Source organism: Dromiciops gliroides, chromosome 1 (assembly GCF_019393635.1).
Source record: "Dromiciops gliroides isolate mDroGli1 chromosome 1, mDroGli1.pri, whole genome shotgun sequence".
NCBI lineage: Eukaryota > Metazoa > Chordata > Mammalia > Microbiotheria > Microbiotheriidae > Dromiciops > Dromiciops gliroides.
The window spans coordinates 710,209,389-710,233,407 of NC_057861.1; the positions used below are offsets into that span (position 1 = coordinate 710,209,389).

General features: G+C 43.3%; 1 protein-coding gene across 1 annotated transcript; it reads right to left on the minus strand.

Moving 5' to 3' along the window:
* Nucleotides 1-12,543: 12,543 nt before the first annotated feature.
* On the minus strand, nt 12,544-20,719 carry BRK1 (BRICK1 subunit of SCAR/WAVE actin nucleating complex). The gene is made up of 3 exons (XM_043976772.1): nt 20,544-20,719; nt 13,360-13,442; nt 12,544-13,228 (listed from the first exon to the last, which is right to left on the minus strand). The coding sequence occupies exons 1-3, from the start codon at nt 20,659-20,661 to the stop codon at nt 13,202-13,204; spliced, it is 228 nt and encodes a 75-aa protein (XP_043832707.1). The 5' UTR covers nt 20,662-20,719; the 3' UTR covers nt 12,544-13,201.
* Between the last annotated feature and the right edge of the window lie 3,300 nt (nt 20,720-24,019).

A 24,019-nucleotide genomic window follows, 5' to 3' on the forward strand; every position in this document is an offset into this window, starting at 1 on the left:
CCGACGTGCCCCGACGTAAGGGCGGAGCTAAACCGAGGAGGACGCCTGCGCACGTGTGGGGGGCGGAGCTAGTGGAGCCCTCCAGCGGTGGGGCGGGGCCAGAGAGAGGTTACGGGCTCTGAACCTGGAGTGGCAACGCGGCCCTCCAGGCCGCCCAATGGACCCTGAGACTCTCCGCTCCTTCCTAAGGTTCGGTAGACTCACAGTCTTGTACAACTCAGGGGTCGATTCAAGTCAAAAAGTCTACTGTCTGTAATAATAACGACCACCGATAAAACTAAGCACTTTCCTCTGTTAGTTCAAGCCATTCTGGTACCTGGGCTTTAGTCAACTTGCATTTATTAAGCACCAATGTGTGCCAAGCGCTGGGAATACAAAGAAAGGGGAGGGGGAAGCTCACGTTCTGATGGGGGTGCCGTGAATCAGTAAACATTTATGAAGTGCCCACTCCATGCCAGGCCAGGCACTAAGCTCAGGGGGCACCTAGGAAACCAGACAATCCCTGCCCTTAGGGAGCTTACAGTCTAATAAGGAAAGATACACAAAAAGAAAGCTGAAAAGCTGGGGGGTGGGGAGAGGGTCCCTAAGAGAGGCTCAATTTCCTATTCTGCAGAATGAAAGGGTTGGACTAGTTCTCTAAAGTCCGTTTCTGCCCTTTGATTAGGGGGCACTTGGGTCTAAATCTGCAGTTAAAGAACTTGAGTTTGGAGCCCAGCTTTTTGTACCTACCAGGCCTTGCACAAGTTGCTCCATTTCAGTGGACCTCAGTTTCTTCTGTAAGATGAGGAGACTGGACCAGATGCTCTCTAAGGGACCTTCATGCTCTAAATTATTTTGTGATGTCATGATATGCCCAAGGGCACACAGCTAGCAAGTGGCAGATTCAAACCCAGGTCTTTTTTCATTTGCACCACACTACCCGTCCCTATTTCACTACTTTACTCTGGTCAAGAGGGATGACAGAGAAGGGGAGGAGAAAGAAGAGTCCAGAAGCTACTGATCATTCTTCTTTCTTTATAGGACTCCATTTTAAAAAATCCTTTAATCACTTTGGGGGTTGGTTTGGGGGGGGTTTTGGTCCTGACTTGTGATTTCATCAGTATCGGTGTGGAAACTCATTCCACCAAAACATATATATGAGATGGGGCTTTCCTAGATGGCCTACGGTGGAGGTTTTTCATGTTCCCTACCAAATGGTAGGGTAGTCTCCTTTGATTGGCTTTGTAGCCAAAAGATTCAACCCCAGATTGAATGAAACACAGTTTAGATAGATAGAGAAAGAGAGAGATTTAAAGAGAGAGAGAGAGACACAGAGATATAGAGAGATAGGTCCTCTTTGACAATGAAAGACAAACATACATACATACTTAACACACGATATAGACATGTGTGTATGCAGCTAGATGACAGCACTAAGCCTGTAGTCAGGAAGACCAGAGTTCAAATCTGACTTCAAACACTAGCTGTGTGATGTGGTAAAAAAGAAAAAAATTAGACTCTCCAAAGGCAGCTTTTGAAGGACCTCCCATTTTGGGGAAGGAAAGATTGAACGCTCCCTGAAGGGAGGTGGAGGGTTGGCTGCTTCTGGAACGCTAGGCGTTTTGGGACTTGTCTTTTGATGCTTGGCCCTTGTGGTGGTGGTGTGTGGTGCCTGTTTGTTCTGTCTCTGGTGCCTGCTGTTTGGTGAGTTACAGAATACCCTAAATTCCTGTGAACTAGTTTAATTCGAAAAGGTCTGGACAGTGAATAGGTTAAGCTTAGAGTTAAGAATATTTATCTGTATTTCTATTTTTCTATTTCCTTATCTTTGATTTTTTTATAAGTTTCACCTTTGTTATTTAATTAATTCCCAAGTAATACAATCTGATCCTTTTGTGAACTAAAGCTTAGAGGCTCCTTTCTTATTGGCCTGGGAGAAATATCTGAAAAGGGCATTTCGGAGGGCAGCTAAGTGGCGCAGTGGATAGAGCACCAGCCCTGGAGTCAGGAGTACCTGAGTTCAAATCTGGCCTCAGACACTTAACACTTACTAGCTGTGTGACCCTGGGCAAGTCACTTAACCCCAATTGCCTCACCAAAAACAAAACAAAAAAAAAATTAAAAACAAAACAAAAAAAAAGGGCAGTTCAGAGGGGAAGGTGAACCTAAAAGGTCCTCATATTTCCGGGACCCCAATATTAAGGCAAGTCACCCAAATAACACTCCATATATCAAATTTTGGCCCTCACAGTAACCTTGGACAAATCACTTAACCTCTGCCTAGAAAGCAGCTAGGTAGCTCAGTGGATAAAACAACACAACAACCAAACACACACACGTGTGTATATGTATTGCATGTATGTGTTGTATATATGTATACATATATGTGTATGTATGTATGTATGTGTATACATATATATATATATTGATAAAAATGTATTGAGCTCCTATTTCTGTGCTAAATGCTGGGCATACAAAAAGAGGCAAAAGACAAACCCTGCCATTAAGGAGCTTACAATCTTTTTTTTTTCCTTTTTTTTTTTTTTTTTTAGTGAGGCAATTGGGGTTAAGTGATTTGCCCAGGATCACACAGCTAGTAAGTGTCAAGTGTCTGAGGCCAGATTTGAACTCAGGTACTCCTGACTCCAGGGCCCGTGCTCTACACACTGAGCCACCTAGCTGCCCCCGAGGAGCTTACAATCTAAAAGAGATAACATGCAAACAAACACATACAGAGTAAGCTTTATATAGGATAAACTGGAAATAATTTACAGAGGGAAGGCACTGGAATTAAGAAGGGTTAGGGAAGGCTTCCTGCAGAAGGTGGGATTTTAGTTGGAATTTAAAGGAAGCCAGGGAGTTCAGTTATCGGAGCAGAGGATGCCTGAAGCTGAGAGATTGAGCATCTTGTTTGTGGAATCACCAGGAGGTCAGCGTCACTAGATCAAAGAGTACATGCTGGAGAGTAAGGCATAAGAAGGCTGGAAAGGTAGGAGGACCCTAAGTTATAAAAGGCTTTGAATGCCAAATAGCACATTTTGTGTTTGATACTGAAAGCCATAAGGTGCTACTGGAGGTTATTGAGTTAGGGGAATGACATAGTCTGTGTGCTTTAGGAAAATCACTTTAGTGGCTGAATGGAGAATGGATCAGAGTAAGGAGAGACTTGAGGCAGGGTAGAGCCACCAGCAGCTATTGCAGTATGAGGTGATAAGAGCCTGCACCAGGGTGGGGGCATTGTAGTTCTTGTTTGTCCTTCATTTTTTTTTTCCCCTGGAGAAATGAGGGTTAAGTGACTTGCCCAGGGTCACACAGCTAGTAAATGTCAAGTGTCTGAGGCTGGATTTGAACTCAGGTCCTCCTGAATCCAGGGCCAGTGCTTTATCCACTGCACCACCTAACTGCCCCCTGTCCTTCATTCTCAAAGAGGACCATGACATTGAGAAGTGATGTCATGACTTACAGTGAATTGGATTTAAGTGAGAATAAAGGACAAACAACAATAGAGAAAGAAGAGAAAGAGCCCAGGACAAAACCCTGTGGGACACCTGTGGTTAGAGGGCAAGATCTAAAGGAGGATCCAGCAAAGGAGACAGAGAAGGAGCAGTCAGAAAGATAGAAGGAAAACTGGGAAGAGTGTTATCCCAAGTTTCTCCCTCAATTAGTTGCATCTCTTTAATATCAATATTCTTCTATGATGCTGAATGTCTGTGAGTCAGGAAATACTACAATTTTTGAGGAACTGAAGTCATTTCTTCCCCAAAAGGGAATGAAGAAGTTCATGGTGGACATAAGTAGACATATCACCACCAAAGATTGTGCAAACATTATGTAAAATATATCATCAGAGATATGTATAATGGGACAAGTAGACGGACTAGTTGTGTATCAAGGGTAAGGATTGTATTACGTATCAATGGCCAATCCATGAATTCCACTGGTACCCACATCTAAAGCCCTAGTGCATTGGGTGGACATCTCATGGAATGCTTATGGGAGAACACAGGTCAGAGCAGCACAAAATAGGAAGGCATGGGTAGGTTTCTGTCTTGTGCTATTGGAAGGAGCACCCACATCAACATAAGCATGGATCCATCAAAGTTTTGAAGTAAATAGTAAAGTCTTACACTTGGGTTAAAAAAAAAAACCACCCTTTCGCATGCTTTTAGTGCCCTTCAAGCTCAATATGATTCAAACCAAAACTGCTAATGTCATCCTGGACTGCATAAAAGAGGCTTAGTGTCACATTAAAAGCCACTCAAGGTTGCAGCCCTATTTTATTCATTAACATTTGTAAAGGGCCTACTAAGTGCTGAGCACAGTGGACACAAAAAGGCAAGTTATATAGGTAAACCAATTCTTCCTTCCCAGAAGGATAACCAAGGAACTTAAGCAGAAAGGAAAAAAAAAATTCTGGATCCCTATGTACATTTGCAGAAATAGTTCTAGGTCAGATGTGCAAATGCTAAAAGGTTTTGGGTCTCAATCTTGACAACTTTCTGTGCCTGTGTTGACCCATTTTAAAGTTTCTCCATGTCCTGTTCAGGAAGTGTTTGAGTAAACATGGGACTGATGTCATCTTTTTTTTTTTTTTTTAGTGAGGCAATTGGGGTTAAGTGACTTGCCCAGGGTCACATAGCTAGTAAGTGTTAAGTGTCTGAGGCCGGATTTGAACTCAGGTACTCCTGAATCCAGGGCCGGTGCTTCATCCACTGCGCCACCTAGCCACCCCTGATGTCATCTTTTCACCTCAAACCACTGAGTAGAAAGGGTCCAATTTTAAGATGAGGAAGAATTTATTTAGCGCGTGCGTACACACACACACACACACACACAAATGCAATGCTTCCTAATGACTGGTGGAGATGATTCATCGACCCTGTATGTATATATTAAGCACAGTCTTTGAGCCAAGAATTATGCTATGTGCTGTAATGCTACATACAAGCCATAAGACATGAAAAGTACATCTATAAGGAGTTTTCCGTTTAATGACATATGAATAAGAAATATGAATGATAGTAGGAGATTAGGAAGTGGAGGCATGGAGGAGGGAGAGGAAGTCAAGAGAGCTGAGGATCAGTGAGTGTAACAAAAGGGAGTCTCTCAAAACTCTCCAGCCAAATTCCCTTCTTTTCCCTGAATGCTAGAACAGTCTCTTAAAATTATTAAACCAAATGCCCTTCCCTTCCCATAATCTAGTTTGGCTTAAACCAGCACTAAATATAGGCCACTCTGGTCCAGAGGATCCCCTCCCAGAAGCCAGATGGTCCATGGTGACCTTGGAGGTTTCAGATCTGTTTCAGGATATGCTCCAAAGTGCATCAGAATTAGATCACTGGTACTGACCTAGCTTCCAAAGTAAGAGAGTAAGATCCCATCATCCACTTCCTAGTGACTTCCAAGGGTTCATTGTTAAGTCATTCCCCAGTTAAATTTAAGCTCTTTGGAGGCAAGGATTTTCATTTTCTTCCTTCCTTTTCTTTCTCTTTTTTTCCCTTCCTTCCTTTTCTTTCTTTTTTTCTTTTCTTCCTTCCTTCCTTCTAGCTGCCTTGAACATAGTTGAAACTTCATGTTTGTTGGCTAATAGGACAGAAAAGGAAATGACAAATGATGGAGGGGATTTGGGAAAATTGCAATACCAATGCACTGTTGGTAATTTGGAACTATGTCCAAAGGGCTATAAAACTGTATTTCCTTTGACCCAGCAATACTACTATCAGTTCTGTATCCCAAAGAGATCAAAAAAAGGAAAAGGACCCATTTGCCACTCTTCTCACTAAATGTTTTTTGTAAAATATAATTATTTTTTCATTAAAAAATGTTATTTATGAACATTTGGTATGTTTCGTGCTATTTACATGAAATAATAAGTACTTTAAAAATACCATCCATTTTACATCTATTTGTTGTCCTTATACCATTCCCATCTTTGAATGCTCTCAGAATGAGTTTTCCTAATTAGTTCTCTGGCCAGTTTTTTTAAACTTGATTTTTTTTTTGGGGGGGTGAGGCAATTGGGGTTAAGTGACTTGCCCAGGGTCACACAGCTAGTGTCAAGGGTCTGAGGTCGGATTTGAACTCAGATCCTCCTGAATCCAGGGCCAGTGCTTTATCCACTGAGCCACCTAGCTGCCCCTAAATTTGATTTTTCTTCCATTGATTCTAAATTTTTTTTTGAGATAGTGCTGTTCATAGTCTTCTACTATAACTTTCCACAAGATTTTCTAAATAAATTCATATTCTGAACTAGTGGTGCCCTTGACTATCATAGCTCTCTGACCAACAGAGATCAAATACAGCATAAAGAGATTGGGGGGGGGGCTTTTAAATCATCTCATCATGGGAATAATGTACATTGATTAAACTTTTGTAGGAAAAAAATTGTTATAATCAGTGCTAATGTCCTCTTCTACATCTAGTTCCTATTCTTGGTATCAACAGCTTGTATTATGTTGGAGTTATTATTAATGCATGCTATATCATTTTTCTCATGTTTATTCTTTTTTTTCTTGTTTTGTATTAATTTTGTTTTTTGATCTAAGAAGTCAGTGGTTGGACAAATGATTAAGAAATACTTCCCACATCATTAATACTTGTTTCCTGTATAATAAAACATAATTTCAAAAAAAAGAAAGAAACGTCATATGTTTATTGAATACCTTCTGGGCTAGGAAAATGGAAGATCTGCATATCAGGCAGTCTACTAACCTGGAGGTGTTAGGAAATGCCCTATCTAGTCCTTCATTAGTGACTCACAAAATGACTTTAGGCAAGTCATTTCACATATATTCTCCAATAATGAAGGTGGTTGCAGACAGGAAAAGGGGGGGAGTCATAGGGAGATTTTCTTTAGTTCATAATCTGCTTTAGGCTTTACAATTTACTAAGTGTCTTACATCTATGATCTCATTTGAAGCTCACAACTGTGTGAGGTAGGTGTAAGAATTATCTTTTCACGAAGCCAAGGAAAGGGAAGATGAAGAAAGATTAAGTGTCTTGGCCAAAGTCACTTGGCAGCAGCGGGGATGTGAACCTGGGTCTTCTGACTACACCAAAATGCCTCTCATTTTTATCTATAAAGTCAGGGGAGTTAATGTAAAATTGTGGGAAATTTTTTTGTAGCTCCCTTTAGGGAAACTGTTAAAACTTTTATTTATTCTTTGTATCTCTCTCCCTACTCTCTTCAGGACTTGGGTAATACACCTGCTTGACTAAGTTAAAGGGTGTTCTCCACAAAAACCAAAAGGGAAAAGTGGGAGGAAATTGGGGCTGACTGTGGGGCTCCCCAAGGCAGACATGATGGTGGCAAAGATTCTGTATTCAGCTACAGATCTACATGGGTGACAATGAATGTAAGAGCTCTGTGTGAATGTATCTGATGGTGAGAGATGGAAGGAATGAATAAAAAGGTTGCAGTAATGCATGGGCACGAATGGGTTAATGCATGTCACACATCTCTAGAAAGCCAATGAGAGATGACCAAGAGAAAGGAAATAGCTAACCCAGAACCTGGCACTGTGCCTGGTACACAGTTAAGTTTAAAACTGCTTAAAAATCTACTGGTATTAGAAGAACATTGTATACAGTATCATCAACATTATGTGTTGATCAACTGTGATAGAGTAGATTCTTCTTACCAATACAACAGTACAAGAAAGTTCCAAAGGATTCATGATGGAAAAGGCTCTCCAAATCCAGAAAAAAAAAAAAGAACTATGGTGCTGTTGTATTTCTTTTTTGAGGTTTTTCCTTTTTGCTCTGATTCTTCTCATAACATAACTAATGCAGATATATGTTTAACCTATATCAGATTACCTGCTGTCTTGGGGAGGGGGGGAGGAAGAAAAATTTGAAATTAGAAATCTCATAAAAACAAATGTCGAAAACTATCTCTACATGTAACTGGAAAATAATAAAATACTTTTTTTATTATTATTTGCAGGGCAATGGGGGTTAAGTGACTTGCCCAGGGTCACACAGCTAGTAAGTGTCAAGTGTCTGAGGCTGGATTTGAACTAAGGTCCTCCTGAATCCAGGGCTGGTGCTTTATCCACTGCACCACCTAGCTGCCCCAAAATACTTTTATTAAAAAAAAAAAATCTACTGGTATTCTAAGATAAACAACCCTGAACGAGGACCAAAGGGAGATCCTTGATAGCTTTATAAGTATCCCTGCATACAAACATGTGGGAAACAGGGATAAGTTAAGGTGCAATTTGGGAAAAGCTTGCAGAAAGGATAGGCCCATGGAAAATTGCCTTAAAGTAAAATCTGGATACAATAGACTGCGGTAAACAGCACTTTGGGGAACACACCCCACCTAATTACCAAAACTCTTCTTGGCTGAACACCTCAGAATGAGAAACCTGCTTAACTCGGTTTGGAATTCATAATTGTTTAGGTTGGCCAAATAAATAAATAGACATTCTGGTTTACAAATCAAAGGAGATTAGCTAGTGTGAGCTAGTTACTCACAGCAGAATAAACCTTAGTGAAAAGACCTAGGCCCATAGTTATTCCACTGACATGCAACACTGAAGAGTCCTGATCCAAAAATACCAACCAGCCTCATCCATGAAGTATTTGAGTAGATTTGGAAAAGGATTTATTTCACGGAAGCATTTGGAGATTCTCTGAAGTGCAAGATGTAAAGAAAGCCTTGGACTTCTCATCCCTATCAAAATACCCACATCAGTACTCCAAAATTTGGGCATGATCCAAAGGGCACAGCCTTTCCGGCTTCCTTGCTCCTCCTCACCAATTCTTGACGTCAAAAGAGTTGGACGACGTGGCATAAAGAGACCAGATGGCTGGTCCTGATAAGATGATATAGATCTGACCAGAAATTACCAGCTGAATTATGGTTGAACGTATTAAGAAAAAAACTAGCTTGACTTGGTCAGAAGTGAGAGTAGACATGCACTCCAACCCTGAATCTGAGTGTCTTAGAAAATGGAGTCACAGGCCAAAAACAGGAAATGTCTGTAGTTCTCTCAAGTGAAGACTTACTTCCCTAGGGAAACAATGGACTTCACTCAGCAAAGAACTGACTTTTAATTCTTTTAATTCTCCAAGACAATAGGATGAAATTGTGCCTTTCCAAATCTTTGGAAATAACAGATTATCAGAGTGGCCGGAAGAAGATAAGAATACCAAAAGGAATTTCTAAGGAAGAACAAATAGATAACTGGTTCTTCAATCGCAGTTTAGGTAGGAGCAGATAAATTAGGTGTCCAGGAGAACAATCATTCTGTAGCCTTAAACTTGAAGGTCATTTCCGGCTCTAAAACTCTATTTTTAGGGGCTTTTTAGAGCCCCTAAGAAATAGAGTTGGTGACAACTTGTAGCTGTGCCTGTACTGCTTTCTCTAGAGAAAGAAATTAGGTTTACTTGATTTTCTTGTTGTATAATTTTAAAGGGAGGGGCACTTGCATTGTGTAATGGGCCACATTTCTTTAGGATTAGCAATGGAGTCACCAACCTTTTGATTGCCAAGTAAGGTTTCCTGAATCACATCGCCAGAAAGCTTGAGGATACAATTAATAGGAACCAATATTTTGGGGGGCACCTGTGTGAAAGAAAAAGCAACATCTAGGAAAGATCTTTGAGAGAGAACATTGGTTTTTTTGTTTGTTTTTGTTTTTAGTAAGGCAATTGGGGTTAAGTGACTTGCCCAGGGTCACACAGCTAGTAAGTGTTAAGTGTCTGAGGCCGGATTTGAACTCAGATACTCCTGAATCCAGGGCCAGTGCTCTATCCACTGCGCCATCTAGCTGCCCCTGAGAACATCGAATTTAGTATTTTCTATGGGAATCTCATAAAGTTCAGAGGTCAGAGTAAATAACATAGTTGAGAAGCTGAAACTTGGTCCATATGTAGAAACTGGGTAAACATTCTATTTCTATCCATCCCTGCAAAGTCTGGCACAAGCCACAGATCTGAAAAACAGCAGGCTAAAGGCTCTTTTCATCTGCAAAGGGGATTTGAAAACTATTCAGGCAAAGAAACTCCCTGTTCCAAACCTCCTGAAGAATAAAGCATTCATCCAAGTGTAAGGCAGTGAAAAGTATGCTCTGAAGGTTCCTAGTACCAAGAATTTTTTTGCACTTTGTATTCATTTGCCACTTTCATAGGAACATGACTCAGTAAAAAGCCCAAGTCAACCATAATCAAAGCTGTTCTTAAAAAAAAAAAAAAGGATGACAAAACGAACATTTTGGAAGGAAAACTAATTTAGTGTAACGCCCATGGACACACTCGTATATGACTTGTGAGTAAGAGAGCATTTTGTTGACCCTGATCAAGCAGGGTCTTTCAAAAGTTGCCAGGCTTTGTTCCAACATCTTCAGTCCTGGGGGAGCTGCCTCAGACTAAAAGTGCACACTGCCGACACAAGTCCTTTCAGAAACCCAATTGAAAGGGCATACTTCAAGGAAGTTAAAGAGTGCAATAAAAAAAAATTTTTTAATTTAAAAAAATAAAGAGTACAATGACACCTTCAAAAAACCCTAAGGCTAGTGCTACCAACGAGTGAAGCTGGATGGCAGAAGTAAAAAATGCAAAGGTGCATTAAGGGGAAACTCCTAAAGCTTGAAAAAGATTTGTTGCTGTTGAGTCGTTTCAGTCCTGCCCAACTCTCCATGACCCTTTGGGGGTTTTCTTGGCAAAGACACTGGAATGGTTTTGCCCTTTCCTTCTCCAGCTCATTTTTTACAGATGAGGAAACTGAGGCAAACAGAGCTCTGGGACTGTGCCAGGTTCACACAGCTAGTAAGTGCCTAAGGCCACATTGGAACTCAGGTCTCCTAACTCCAGGATGGGCATTCTATACACTTCACCACCTAGCTGCCGGAAAAATGAAAGTAGGGATGGCCAAAATGCCAAGTTATGCCCTGGGTCACTTGCATAAAGGATCACCTGAATGAATGGAAAGGCATTTTAAGTGTATTTACGTGCCAAACACCAAGCTAAGCTGTGGACATACAGATTCAAACAAAGTCCCAGACCCCAAAATGCTTATCTTCTAGTAGAGAAACAGAAATATGCATAGGGAGGAAATGGTGGCCCAAGCAGGATATTTTACTTTGAAAAATTCTAGGGAAAATGAGTGGAAGCCTAGGGAAATAAGCACACTAAAGCATCACATAAAAACATTATGTCCAGAGAAAAGGGACCAGGTGCTGTTGGTTGCTGTTTCTAGTCAATGAATTACTATTTTTTGTTTGTTTGTTTGGTTTTGGTTTTTGCGGGGCAATGAGAGTTAAGTGACTTGCTTAGGGTCACACAGCTAATAAATCTCAAATGTCTGAGGCTGGATTTGAACTCAGGTCCCCCTGAATCCAGGGCCAGAGCTTTATCCATTGTGCCACATAGCTGCCCCTACAATGAATTACTATTAGCAGCAGAATATATTAGGCTGCTCCATGGCACCCTGGAAATAAATTTAAAATCTTATATGTGTTTATAAGGAAAATATTGGCAACAGGAAATTAAAACAGGCAGTCATGCATGTGTAAAGTACTTGTCTAGCTAGACAGACCACTTCACTAAAGCCTCTAACTCATGTTGGGTAATCTGTTTTTTTTTTTATTTTGTTTTTGCAGGGCAATGGGGGGGTTAAGTGACTTGCCCAGGGTCACACAGCTAGTAAGTATCAAGTGCCTGAGACTGGATTTGAATTCAGGTACTCCTGAATCCAGGGCCAGTGCTTTATCCACTGCACCACCTAGCTGCCACAGGTAATCCGGACTAGAGGCACAAGAAACACTTGCATCCCAATTCTCAAAGACACTGGAGGCAGGAATAATGAACCAAAATGATTGTAAAGTGCTTTTTTTTGGTGACACCTGTAGTAACATTCAAACAGCAACTGCTGTAACTAAGCAAAATTAGGAAGAAGAGCTTGGACCTGTGATTTCACTGGTCCAGAGAATTCCCAAATGAGCAAATTCCTTTTACCCAGGGGACGTTCAATGCTTGCTCAAGGTCACACGGCTAATATGTGTCAGAGGTAGGACGTGAACCCAGGTCTTTCTGGCTTTGAGGCCATGATGCCTCTTTCATAATAGCAATAACAACAACAACAGCAACAGCAACAGAACATTTAAAATAGCAAGTTGAGCTGTGTCTACAATGAACTATACTTATTTCCAATTTGAATAAAAAATTTCTCCCAAGAGTTTTGGCAATGGGCTTAGGGCAAAGTAGATGTTATGTTCTCATGTGATTTCCCTGGGTTGTATGACCATTTAATTTTGGAAAGGACCTTGGGGTCATATCTAATTCGACCCTTACATTTTGAAAATTAGGAAACAGGCCCAGAAAGGGCAGATGACTTGCCAAAAGTCAGATAGGGAGAAAGTGGCAGAGCTGGGATCTGAACCCAAATCCCAAGGTCTTTCCATCACACCACGGAAGGACCATTCAGACAGCTATCCAGCACTGGCCATGGCTGTGGAGACGAGTGGAGACAACATACAAAAAGGCTTGCAAGTGTCCCCCCACCAAGGGGCCAGTCCCATCTTCTTCTGTTCTTCGCCGACCTCAATCACATCAATCAGATCAAGTTGAGAAGTTTATTGGGAAAACATGACAGGCAGAGACACCTCACATGACAAAAAAGAAACAGACTTTGAAAATGGCCCCTCCAGCCATGTGAGAGCCCAGCCCCATCTCCCCGGCAGATGAGTAACAACACTATGGCAGCCAAAGCGCCCCGGCGGAGGGTGTCAGCCCGGACACACCCGGACACCACTCTCCCTCAGAATGGAGTTCAGCACCCCCACTAATGATGGGCAATGAACACAGAGCCCTTCTGGAAACCACAGTGTGGGGTTGATGGAAACGCTGTTCAGCCATCTCAAACCAGGGAAGCTGCAGGGGGCAGGGACTGAAGAAGAGGTTGAGAAGGACATCTTAAGGAGGGTCCCAAACTTCCAGCTTTTCAGCCACTTTGACAAATATCTCCAAGTAAAAAAAAGTCATTTAAGTAAAATGCCCAATGTTGATTTTTCCGAGAGTTCCCCCTGGATTCTCCCCCACTCCACACACCCACAGATGCAAATGGTAGAGCCCAAAGGCCACATTTTTCAAAACAGAAAAGCAAGAACAAGCCCTGGCACTCGGTAAGGAGTCAGGAAGGAGCTGGAGTCTGCTGGCGCCTCTCTCACACTGGCTTGTGTTCTCTAAGGCGACTGTCCAGCAGGTGTGCGGCACTGGTCTAGGTAAGGGTCTCGCCCTTTGTTACCTGTCAAAGGAAAATGGACACGAGTCAGTTTGCGAGGATTAGAGATGGTGCAAATCTAGTCCCCTTGTCCAGAACTCCCAAACAAGCTTTTCCTTTGGGCATCTCTGCCCCACCTCAAGGATCATGCTCACCCTTGCTTCAATGTACTCGATTCTCCGTTCCAGGGCTGTCAGTTTCTCATTTAGTGTTGCAAGCCTTGATCGACAGGACATATCTAGTAAAAGGAGACGGAAGGCTCAAAGTCAACATCACAACACACTGACTCAAACCATTCTGATTAAAAAAGAGGAACCGAGACCTCAAGTAGAATGTTTAAAGCATAGCCACGGGACAGAGAGATCTTACAACTGTAGCTACATAGTTCAGTGCCCCAACCAAGTCCGGGGCAAAAGACAAGAGAGTTAACCCCAACATTTACTAGCTATGTGACTTAAGTCATAGAACCTCTCTGAGCCTCAGTCTCTTCATTTTTCTACCTCACAGGGTTGCTTTGAGAAAAGCGCTTGATAAATCTCAAAGCACTATTTCAATCACAAGCGTGTTATTTGGCCGTCTATTTCAGAAGCAGGAACTGTACAGAAGTTACTACCCTACTCCTAGCCCCACCCGATATTTATTCACATTCTTTTTAATCTACCACAGAAGGAGCACAGCTCAGAAAGCCAAGTATTGGGCTGAAAAATTGGTTTCTATTTCAAAAGTAAGGGGCCCCAGCAGCCTCCCTTCTGGGGAGGGCAGTGATTCCCCCTCAATCATCAAGGCATTACATAGCTACCTTCTCAAAGGGATGGGGCCTCCTACAGCCTCCCTGTACCATCTGTCACACCCAATCACAAAATCCACATTTCATCAAGCTGCAAAGTACACAGACTAGGCTTAAAGAGTCATGCCACCTCTGACGACTAAGGATTAGAACAAAAAACACTCCTATGGTTAAATTCATTTAATTCACAGGTACAGCAAGAACACTTTCAGTATGAAGGAAAAAAGTTAAAGAAAATACATTACACTATTACTGATACATATGGATTTTTTTTTAATTTAGAAATTTATTCTGTTTAATCCACAAGCTTTATATAGCTTTATTTAAAAAACAAAACAAAAAGACAAAAAAACCCAACAAAAAACAAAATAAAATAAAACGGTGAAAACATGACAATATTCAAAATTGAGACCCTTCCACTTTTCAAAAACCAGAGCTCTGAAAGTTTAGTCTGCCAACTGGAAGAACCCTAACAAGACAAGAATTATGAACGGGGCGATGATGGCATTTCACAAACAGCATTTTAGATACATATGGATTTTTAAAAACGTGTTTCCACTGTAAAACCTATGTCCAAATTGTAAAAGCCTACCTTTTTTTCCTTTAAGCTATACTTGGACATAAGACTATTCAGTTCTAAATTCAGCAAGTATGATGTGTCACTTAAATTAATAAAATGACTGTGATTTGAGTGCTCATCCATGCAGAAATAATGTCACCACATCTGATCCTAATTATCAAGACAAGTCTGGTGAACAAAATGTGGCAAATTGTAGTGTCAGGTTATTATTAAATTTTAGAAAGAAGACCTCTTGATTTATACAAAAGGCTCTACTTTCAGAGAGCTTCATCTCTTGTTCTGAAGCACAATAATGTGTGTACGCCATAACTTAAAAGAAACAATCTTCTTATGTCTCCTCGTTAAAAAAAAAGAATTACACACCAGAAGGGTTGGGTTCTTTCTGAGCTTTCACTTCCAATATCACTAACTACTGTATTCAAATTTAAGACCCGGTCAATGATCCTCTCACTCTCCCTGACCTCCCAACAGACAGCACAGGAGTTCATCAGCCTTTAAGTTAAAGAAATTGTTGAGTCAAAGAATGATGTGAGGAAATGTATTAGTTTCAGTTCCCCCGGTGACAAGGGAAGGCCAAGACATCAGGAACTAACATTCAAAGTCAGAAAGTCCTCAACTTTCTGAGTTGATTTCAATGCGACTCGACGAGGTAGGGATGTTAACTTTTTCCAATTCAGAGAATCATGGGATATTACAGTGAGAAGGGACTTTTTCAGTCGTTTAGTCCAAAACCCTCATTTTACATGTGAGGAAACTAAGGTCCAAATAAGGCATATAACATGTCTTACGTCCTAACGGCTACAGTGTAGGATTAGAAGGATTTCTGGTGCAGTGCTTTCTACCATCGATCTAGAGAGCAGCAGCCACTTCTGGATTTCTCAGGATACACGAAAGGCATTCTTTACAACCTGGCACCATCCCCAATGCCAGCCACCTGACTCTCTACAACTCTGACAATTCTCCCTTCTTTCCAACACAGTAACCAATCAATCAACAAACATTTAAGTATCTCTGATGTGGGATGGATACAAAGTTTAGCTAAGACAAGATCCTGCCTTGAAGTAGTCTGATAGAGACTGGCCGAGAACAGAGATAGCTACAAAAAGCAGAATCACGTGAAGCCAAAAGAGTCAAAGGCCTTGGCTTCAAGTCTCGCCTCAGATACTTACTCTCTGTGTGACTCTGGGCAAGTCATTTAACTTCTCTGGACCTCGATTTCCTCATCTGTAAAATGTGGGGGTTGGACTACACGGCCTCTCAAGTTCCTTTGGCCTCTAGGTCTGTGATTCATTCTCTAGAGAGAAAGGGTTTTGTGAGGGCTAAAGAGATCACGGAAGGATTCCTGGATGAGGTGGCATTTGAGTTACCACAACTGTTTTTACTTCCAGGCCTCATCCTTCTCCAGAGTAAAGAAACTGGACACTAAGCCACCGAGGTCAGACTGCTCTACTACACACGGAAGGCAGGGTAAAGGAATAAGCATTTATATAGCATCTACCTCGAACTAGGCACTGTACTAAGCACTTTAAAAAAATTTTATATTATTAATTTTATTTTTTTGTGGGGCAATGAGGGTTAAGTGACTTGCCCAGGGTCACACAGCTAGTAAGTGTCAAGTGTCTGAGGCTGGATTTGAACTCAGGTCCTCCTGAATCCAAGGCCGGTGCTTTATCCACTGTGCCACCTAGCCCCCCGCCCCCCCCCCCAGCACTTTTACAAATATTATCTCATTTGATCCCCACAACAACCCTGAGGTAGGCGCTATTATTTCAATATGTGGATTCACATCACCTGGCACATCTGGTCCTCCTCAACCTATGACCTAATTTTCTTTCCATCTTAAGCCACGCTCCAGTATATTTATACCTAATAGCTTACTATCACTTCTAAGTGTTTCTTTTTGTTTATTTAATTCAATTTTATTTTATTTTTCAGCTCCAAGTTCTCTCCCCTTTCCTGCCATGAAAAAGCAACCAAACTCATTACAAGCATGTAGAGTCAAGCAAAATAAATTACCACATTGGTCACCCCCCCCCCAAAGAAAGCCTTAACCTGAACCCTGAGTCCATTACTTCCCTATCTGAATGGGGGTAGATGTTCTATCACAAGTCCTCTGGAATTGGAGTTGGTTTTTGTGTTGATCTTTCAAAATTGTTTTTGCAACATTGTCATTACCTTATAAACTGTTCTTTTGGTTCTGCTTGCTTCACTTTTGATTAGTTCATACAAGTCTTCCTAGATTTTTTTTGAAAACATCCTCTTTATCACTTTTTTTTTAAAGACAATTGGGGTTAAGTGACTTGCCCAGGGTCATACAGCTAGTAAGTGTTAAGTGTCTATGGCCAGATTTGAACTCAGGTCCTCCAGACTCCAAGGCCAGTGCTCTATCCACCGTACCACCTAGGTGCCCCTTTATCACTTCTTAAAGCACAATAGTATTCTTTCACAGCCGTACACCATAACTTGTTAGACTATTCCCCAATTGATGGGGTACCTACTTGGTTTCCAATTCTTTGTTACAATGAAAAGAGTTGCTAGAAATACTTCTGTACACACCTGTCCCTTTCCTCTTCGGGATACAGACTGAGCATTCATAATTTTGAACTCTGACATTCCCCTCCCTGATCATAATCTCTTGTCCTGACATCTCCCAATCTGCTTTACTTCTCCCAAATCTCTTACTCACTCCTCCAGGCTCTCAATCCCTTGCTGTTCTCCAGTTCCATCACCCCTTTCTGGACTCATTTTCCTCCCTTCAGTCTTGACGTCATAGGCATTGTTCTCTATCTTAGAAATTCCTGTCCCCTTTATCTACCTGCTATTCAGGCCCTACAAATACGCATCCCTGCACCATCCCTGCACCATCCCTGCACCATCCCTGACCACCCACCTGCCCTTTCTGCCCATTCTCTGGAAGGGAAGGTCCCTAGAGGAAGCCGTGCTGCCTGACTCCACTACAAATTCATGTTATCTAATCATAATCAGATCCTCACAGCTACACGGCAAGCCTTTCATTCTTCTAACTCTCACATACACTCCACAGTACCTTTTAAAGCCAGATACATATTACCACCACCACTTCCCCCATCCCATCTCTCTGCTGATGGCCTAGCCTCCTACCTTACTGAGAAAATAGAGCACTTTCTGTCCTCAATTCAAAACCTTTGTTTTCCCCAGGCCTCTCCTCCTCCAGCTCCAGTCACTAAGGAAAAGGGGCCTTCCCCCCACCAACAATACTCATGCCCCCAATAGGAGATACCCTCCTAATTCTTCCAGGAGGTGGCCCCATCAATCATTCTCTTGCTCATTTTCAACCTCCCCCTGACTACTAGTTCCTTCCCTTCTGTCTTAGGACCATTTCCAGGTCTCCACCATCCTTAAAAATCCTCCACTTGATCCTGCTATATTCTCAAGCTCCTATCTCATATTGCTAAGGGCTTTTTCTGCCAAATCCCTACAAAGAATTCTATGCCACCTCCACTACCTCACCACCCACTCAGTCCTCAACTCCTTGAAATCTGCCTCACCACTCTATTGCAACTGCTTTCTACAAGGCTACCAAGAAAGGATCTCCTAGGGGCTACATCTCAGTCTTTTTTCAGTCTTCATTCTCCTTCATCTTTGCATTTTTTGGACACTGCTAACCAACAACTCATTCTCTGTACCTGGAAAACTGCTCCTCCTTTGGATTCTATGACATTATTTCTCCTACCTCTCTGACTACTTACTTGCTCCTCAAACTCCTCTGCGGAATCAGCAATTCACTTCCCACCTCTCCAGAAGTGGGTGTTCCGATTCTCATCTTTCTGCACTTTCTCCCTCGGTGATCTCACTGGCACCAATGAACTCAATGACCTCTGATCAGATGATAAATCTATACATCCAGTCCTAATATTTCTCAACTCTACAACTCCACAATCAACTGATAGCACCTGAATATTCTGTTGTCAGGGCAAATGGAACATGTTCAAAACAGAATTCATTATCTTACTCCCTAAAACTGTTGCTCCTTCAACTTTCCCTATATCTGTTGAAGACATACATAGCTCATGCCCTCACAGTCAGCTTTAAATCATTCCTTTACCTTATCCTCCATATCCTATCAGTTACCAAGTTAAGTTTTTTCAATTCTATCCCCACTGCAACTCCAATTAGTCTTCTCTCTCCACTGCAAGGCCACCATCCTAGTTCGTGCCCTTCTCCCCTATCATCTTGAGTATTTCTAATTGGTCTTTCTGTTTCCAGTCAATCTCATTTTCAATCACATAAGCTGCCCAAATAATCTTCTTGAGGTATAGGTCTGGTAATATTATTCCCCTGATCAAAATTCTTTAGTGGTTCGCTTGTTACCTTTAGGATCAAATATCAATTCCTCAGCCTATAAGATCCTATATAACCTGGGTCCAACCCACCTTTCTAAACTTAGTTCACATTACCCTCCCTTCCATGTATGCCATATATGTGACTATTGGCAGTTCCCCGAATTCTTCATTTTATTTTCAGCCTTCATGTAATTTACACAATCCAACTCTTTGCAATGACTGCAAAGTCTTCTTCCTCATCTCTAACTCTCAGAAATTTTTATGTTCTTTCCAGGTTTAGCTCAGAGGCTTCTTCCTTAGTGAAGGCTAGCTTGGTCCTCCCTATGGTCAGTAAGGACTTTGTCCCACCTCAAACTATCTTGTATCTATGTTGTATCCTCCTAATAGAATGTAAGCTCCTTGAGAACAAGGACTGTCAAGCTTTTACCTTTCTATTTCCAGAATCTGGCACATCACCTTGCAAAGAGTAAGTCATATACTGAAATGAATTGCTGAAGTCTAATCCCTATTCCACAAGTAAATATAGCTATAATTTTTCCCTTAAGAGCCCCCTGGGGGGCGGCTAGGTGGCGCAGTGGATAGAGCACCGGTCCTGGATTCAGGAGTACCTGAGTTCAAATCCGGCCTCAGACACTTGACACTTACCAGCTGTGTGACCCTGGGCAAGTCACTTAACCCCCATTGCCCTGCCAAAAAAAAAAAAAAAAGAGCCCCCTCTCTTCAGGCAATCTGTATTCCACTTAGGGTGCTTAGCAGGCAGTGACATTTCTCCTCTCTCCCACTAGACTACAAGCTCTCTGTGGGCAGGGTCTTATTCACCTTTGTATATTCCCCCAAAGCGCCCAGCACATAGCAGCACTCAATAAATACTCGCAGAAAGAGTAAATGGAGCCAGAGAATTGATGGAGGAGAAACCGCCCTGGATATGGAACCTCTGGTCTTACTTCCTGAGGGAGAGGCATCACCGTCCACTTCGCTGAGTTACCCTGAGGGCCACTGACTCTCTCCATCTGCTCTGCAGCTGAAAGCTCGAATATGGGCTCTCTCCCCCCATTAGAATGGGAGATCCTTCTGTTTGTCACCCCATGGCTTTGCATACAGTAAGCGTCTAATAAATGCCCTCGTTCGCCCAAACCGTGGCTCTCTGGGCCAGTTTACAAACTAAGGGGGCCGATCCCCCTCGAGACTCAGCTCCGAGACCACCCTGGGGAGGCAGACGGCCTTTCCCGTTCCCCTCCCCTCGCACCCTTCCCCCAGGCTCCCCGGAGGAACTTGCACTTCCGCTCGCTCCATGGGTCCTCAGCCGGAGCCGAGGCTCCCCTTCGAGTGGGAGCCCCGGGGGGGGGGGGCAGGGGCAGAGATTTTACTACCTGACGAGTGACCTCCCCACTTCCCAGCCTGGGGGTGACCGGGGCAATTCTCCCTCCCTCCCCCCTCCCGGAAGTGCTCCAGAAGTGGGGAGATCGTCTCCTCTGGGCCCAGCTGCCAAAGGGCGCCCCCACTCTTTGGGGGTGCAGGGCCGGGGTCACGGATGGAGGCCCGGCGCGAGGTCGGGGTGTGGCCGGGGGTGGACAGTGCGGGTTGTGGGGCAAGGGGGCAGCCGCCTCCACCGACTCCCGTCAGGCGCAGCCCTCTCTCCCGGGCGCTCACCGAACGAGTTAAGGAAGTCCGCGATCTTCTTGATGCTGCTGGTGATGACCTCGATGTACTCGCGGTTTGCCCAGTCCTGGTGGATCTCCCGCTGCACCGGATCCTCCTGCCCCGCCATGGCCCCCACCCGACCCAGCGCGCTTGCGCCGCCCACGCCGGAAGCGAGCTCTTGGCTCCGGCCCCGATGGCTCCCGGAAGACGGAGGAGCCGACGGCAATGCGCGTGCGCACTCTGAAGGCCGCCCCCGCCTGACTCTGCAGAGAACCTGGGAGGGAGGGGGTCATGCGCTCAGCGGGGGAGGAGGGGGGGCGGGGCGCCCAGCTGTTGACGGCCGTTAGGGGGAGCGCGCGTGCGCCGGCCCGACCCGGCCACCTTGGCTTCCAAGGTCTCGGACTGAACTTGGGCCAAACCTAGACCTCTGTGGAAAGAGCTGAAGAAGCGTTGCCCCTCGTGCAGCCAACCCTTGAGCTCACTTTCCAAGTGCCCTTCGAAAGTGGCAGGGTGGCGCAGTGGTTCAAGTCCCGGAGCCCTGGGTTCTAGCTGCCTCTGCCACATCCTGGCTGTGTGACCCTGGGCAAGTCATCTAACCTCTCTGTGCACCAAACAACTCACACTAAAACCCAGGGAGAGGAAACCCCTATAGCAGGGACATCACAGTTTCCGACCCCCTAAAAGTGGCATTCAAGGGGCAGCTTGGTAGCGCAGTACATAAAGCACCGGCCCTGGATTCAGGAGGACCTGAGTTCAAATCCAACCTCAGACACTTGACACTTACTAGCTGTGGGACCCTGGGCAAGTCACTTAACCCTTATTGCCCCGCAAAAAAGTAGTGTCACTGGTTGGAAAAAGAGAAAAGGACCCGCTGCTGCCTATTCATAAACAATAAGAATTGTAACTGACATATCCAGTAACATGTATTAAACACCTACTATGTGCCAGGCACTGTGCTAAGCGCTGGGAATACAAAAAGAGGCAAAAGATGATCCCTGCTCACAAAGGGATTACGGTCAAATAGGGGAGAAAACTACCGTGTAAACACATGTGATCAAAGGAAGCTATACACAGAATGATTAGGAAATAATTGATATGTAATATGAGTTTGGGGCTTGTGTCCCTTCTTTGCTGAAGCCTTTCCTCTTTAAAATTCATTGTCACACAATTCTGAAGGTCTCATGATGAAAAATGCCATCCACATACAGAGAAAGGACTCATGGAATCTGAATGCAGATGGAAGCATACTTTGGGGGGGAGGGGCAGTGAGGGTTAAATGACTTGCCCAGGGTCACACAGCTAGTAAGGGTCAAGTGTCTGAGGCTGCATTTGAATTCAGGGAGTCCTGAATCCAGGGCCGGTGCTTTATCCTCTGTGCCACCTAGCTGCCCCCTATACATACTTTTAAAAAAAACTTTATTTTCCTTGGTTTGGTTTGGTTTTGGGTTTTTTTGGTCTGTGTTTTCTTTTACAACGTGACTAATATGAAAATAAGTTTTGCATGACTGCACATGTATAACCCATATCATATTGCTTGCTTTCTCAGTGAAGGGGGGGGATGTGAGGAAGGGAGAAAGAGAATCTGGATTCCCAAATTTTTTAAGATGAAGATTAAAAAAAATGTTTACATGTAATTGGAAAAAAATCATGAAAAAAAATTCGTTGTCCCAGGTGATGGTCGCTCTCTAGGAGGTGGGAGGAGGGATTCCTGGGGAAATGAGATGTAGAAATCAAAAATACAGCCCTAAACCTGTATCACAATGAACTCAAGCCTAAGATTTACAAAGTGCTTTCCTTACCTCACGGAATCTCAGAGCCGGAAGGATTTCCAGCATCCAGGGGGTCCAGTCTGTGCCAAAATAAGAAACCCCTCCACAGCATTCAAGGCAGGGGATCATTCTGGTTATTAAGAAGTAGAGAGTGGCAGCTAGGTGGCGCAGTGGATAAAGCACTGGCCTTGGATTCAGGAGGACCTGAGTTCAAATTCAGCATCAGACACTTGACACTTAACTAGCTGTGTGACCCTGAGCAAGTCACTTAACCCTCACTGCCCTGCAAAAAACAAAACAACAACAACAAAAAAAGTAGAGAGAGGTCGGTGTTTGAGTCAGAGGACTTGGCCTCAAATTGGTGACCGTCTGAGTCTGTTTCCTCTTTTGTAAGATTTCAGGAGGTCAGACTACACTGGCTTCTAAGGTCCCTTCCAAACTTAAAATGTCTGGTTCTATGACATTTTGCCATATCACAAGGCTAAATCTTTCTTTTCTTTTCTTTTTTTTGGGGGGGGCGGGGGAGGGAGGCAATTGGGGTCAAGTGACTTGCCCAGGGTCACACAGCTAGTAAGTATTAAGTGTCTGAGGTCAGATTTGAACTCAGGTCCTCCTGAATCCAGGACTGGTGCTCTATCCACTGCACCACGTAGCTGCCCCTAAGGCTAAATCTAAGATGCCCCCAGGCATCTTCTACCTATTGCTTCTTTTTCTGCCCTCCAGCTAACCCGAAGGAGCCCAATCCCTTTTCTAAATTGCAGCCTTTTAAATATTTGAAGGCAGCTACCATATTCCTCCTTGAGTTGTCTTCTCTAGGCTAAAAAAAGACCAGTTCCTTCAACTGATCACCAACTGGCATTGTCTTGCAAAGACTTCGCATAATTTGATCTTCACTAAAAACCCTAAGAGGGAGGCAGATCAGTTAGTCATATTCCCATTTTATAGAGGAATAACTTGCTCCAAAACATTTTAAGTGTCAGAAACAGGTTTTGAAACATCGGTGGTTCTGAATTTAGTAAGACGTTGCCTAGTAACAAGATTTGGCAGTTTAGGGGGAGGAGAATAATCCTGGAAATTGGCTGGTTTAGAGTGAGATGAGGCACACCATTAATCTGTCCCATTCCATAAATTAGAAATTAATCTACTTCACAGATTTAGAACGATAAGGGACATTAGAGGTCATCTAATCCAACCTCCTCTCCATTTACAGATGGGGCCCCAGGGGAAGGGACTTACCCAAGTTCACACAGCTTATCAAAGAGGGGACCAAGGGCTTCTGTGGTTTTTCCTGTCTTTTTTTTAGGCCACCTCAAATGAGCAGAGCTGTGGAATTCAGACTGGCAAAAAAATGAGGACTGCCTATATTATAAAAATCTTTCATTCTGTTCTAGTGCCTCCAGTCTCTTTGAACACCTTTCTTAGTTTCTCCAGAGCTGTTAGAAGAGTGAGCCAAGGGAACCAGTCGCCTCAGCCATGCAAAACTAAGGAGTAAACACAATATATAAAATGTATATCTCCTGTCCCAAGTATGCCATACTAAATTTTATTATTTATTATTTTTATTAATTTTTTTTGGTAAGGCAAGTGGGGTTAAGTGACTTGCCCAGAGTCACACAGCTAGTAAGTGTCAGTCGCCTGAGGTTGGATTTGAACTCAGGTCCTCCTGACTCTAGGACCAGTGCTCTATCCACTGCGCCATCTAGCTGCCCCACAATA

Bases quoted from the DNA above. Each gene is read 5' to 3' on its own strand.
- BRK1 (XM_043976772.1), bottom strand. From the start codon at position 20,661: ATGGCGGGGCAGGAGGATCCGGTGCAGCGGGAGATCCACCAGGACTGG. The intron at 13,443-20,543 runs GTGAGCGCCCGG...TCCTTTTACTAG, and splicing joins GGACTTCCTTAACTCGTTCG to ATATGTCCTGTCGATCAAGG. The intron at 13,229-13,359 runs GTGAGCATGATC...TTCCTTTGACAG, and splicing joins TCGAGTACATTGAAGCAAGG to GTAACAAAGGGCGAGACCCT.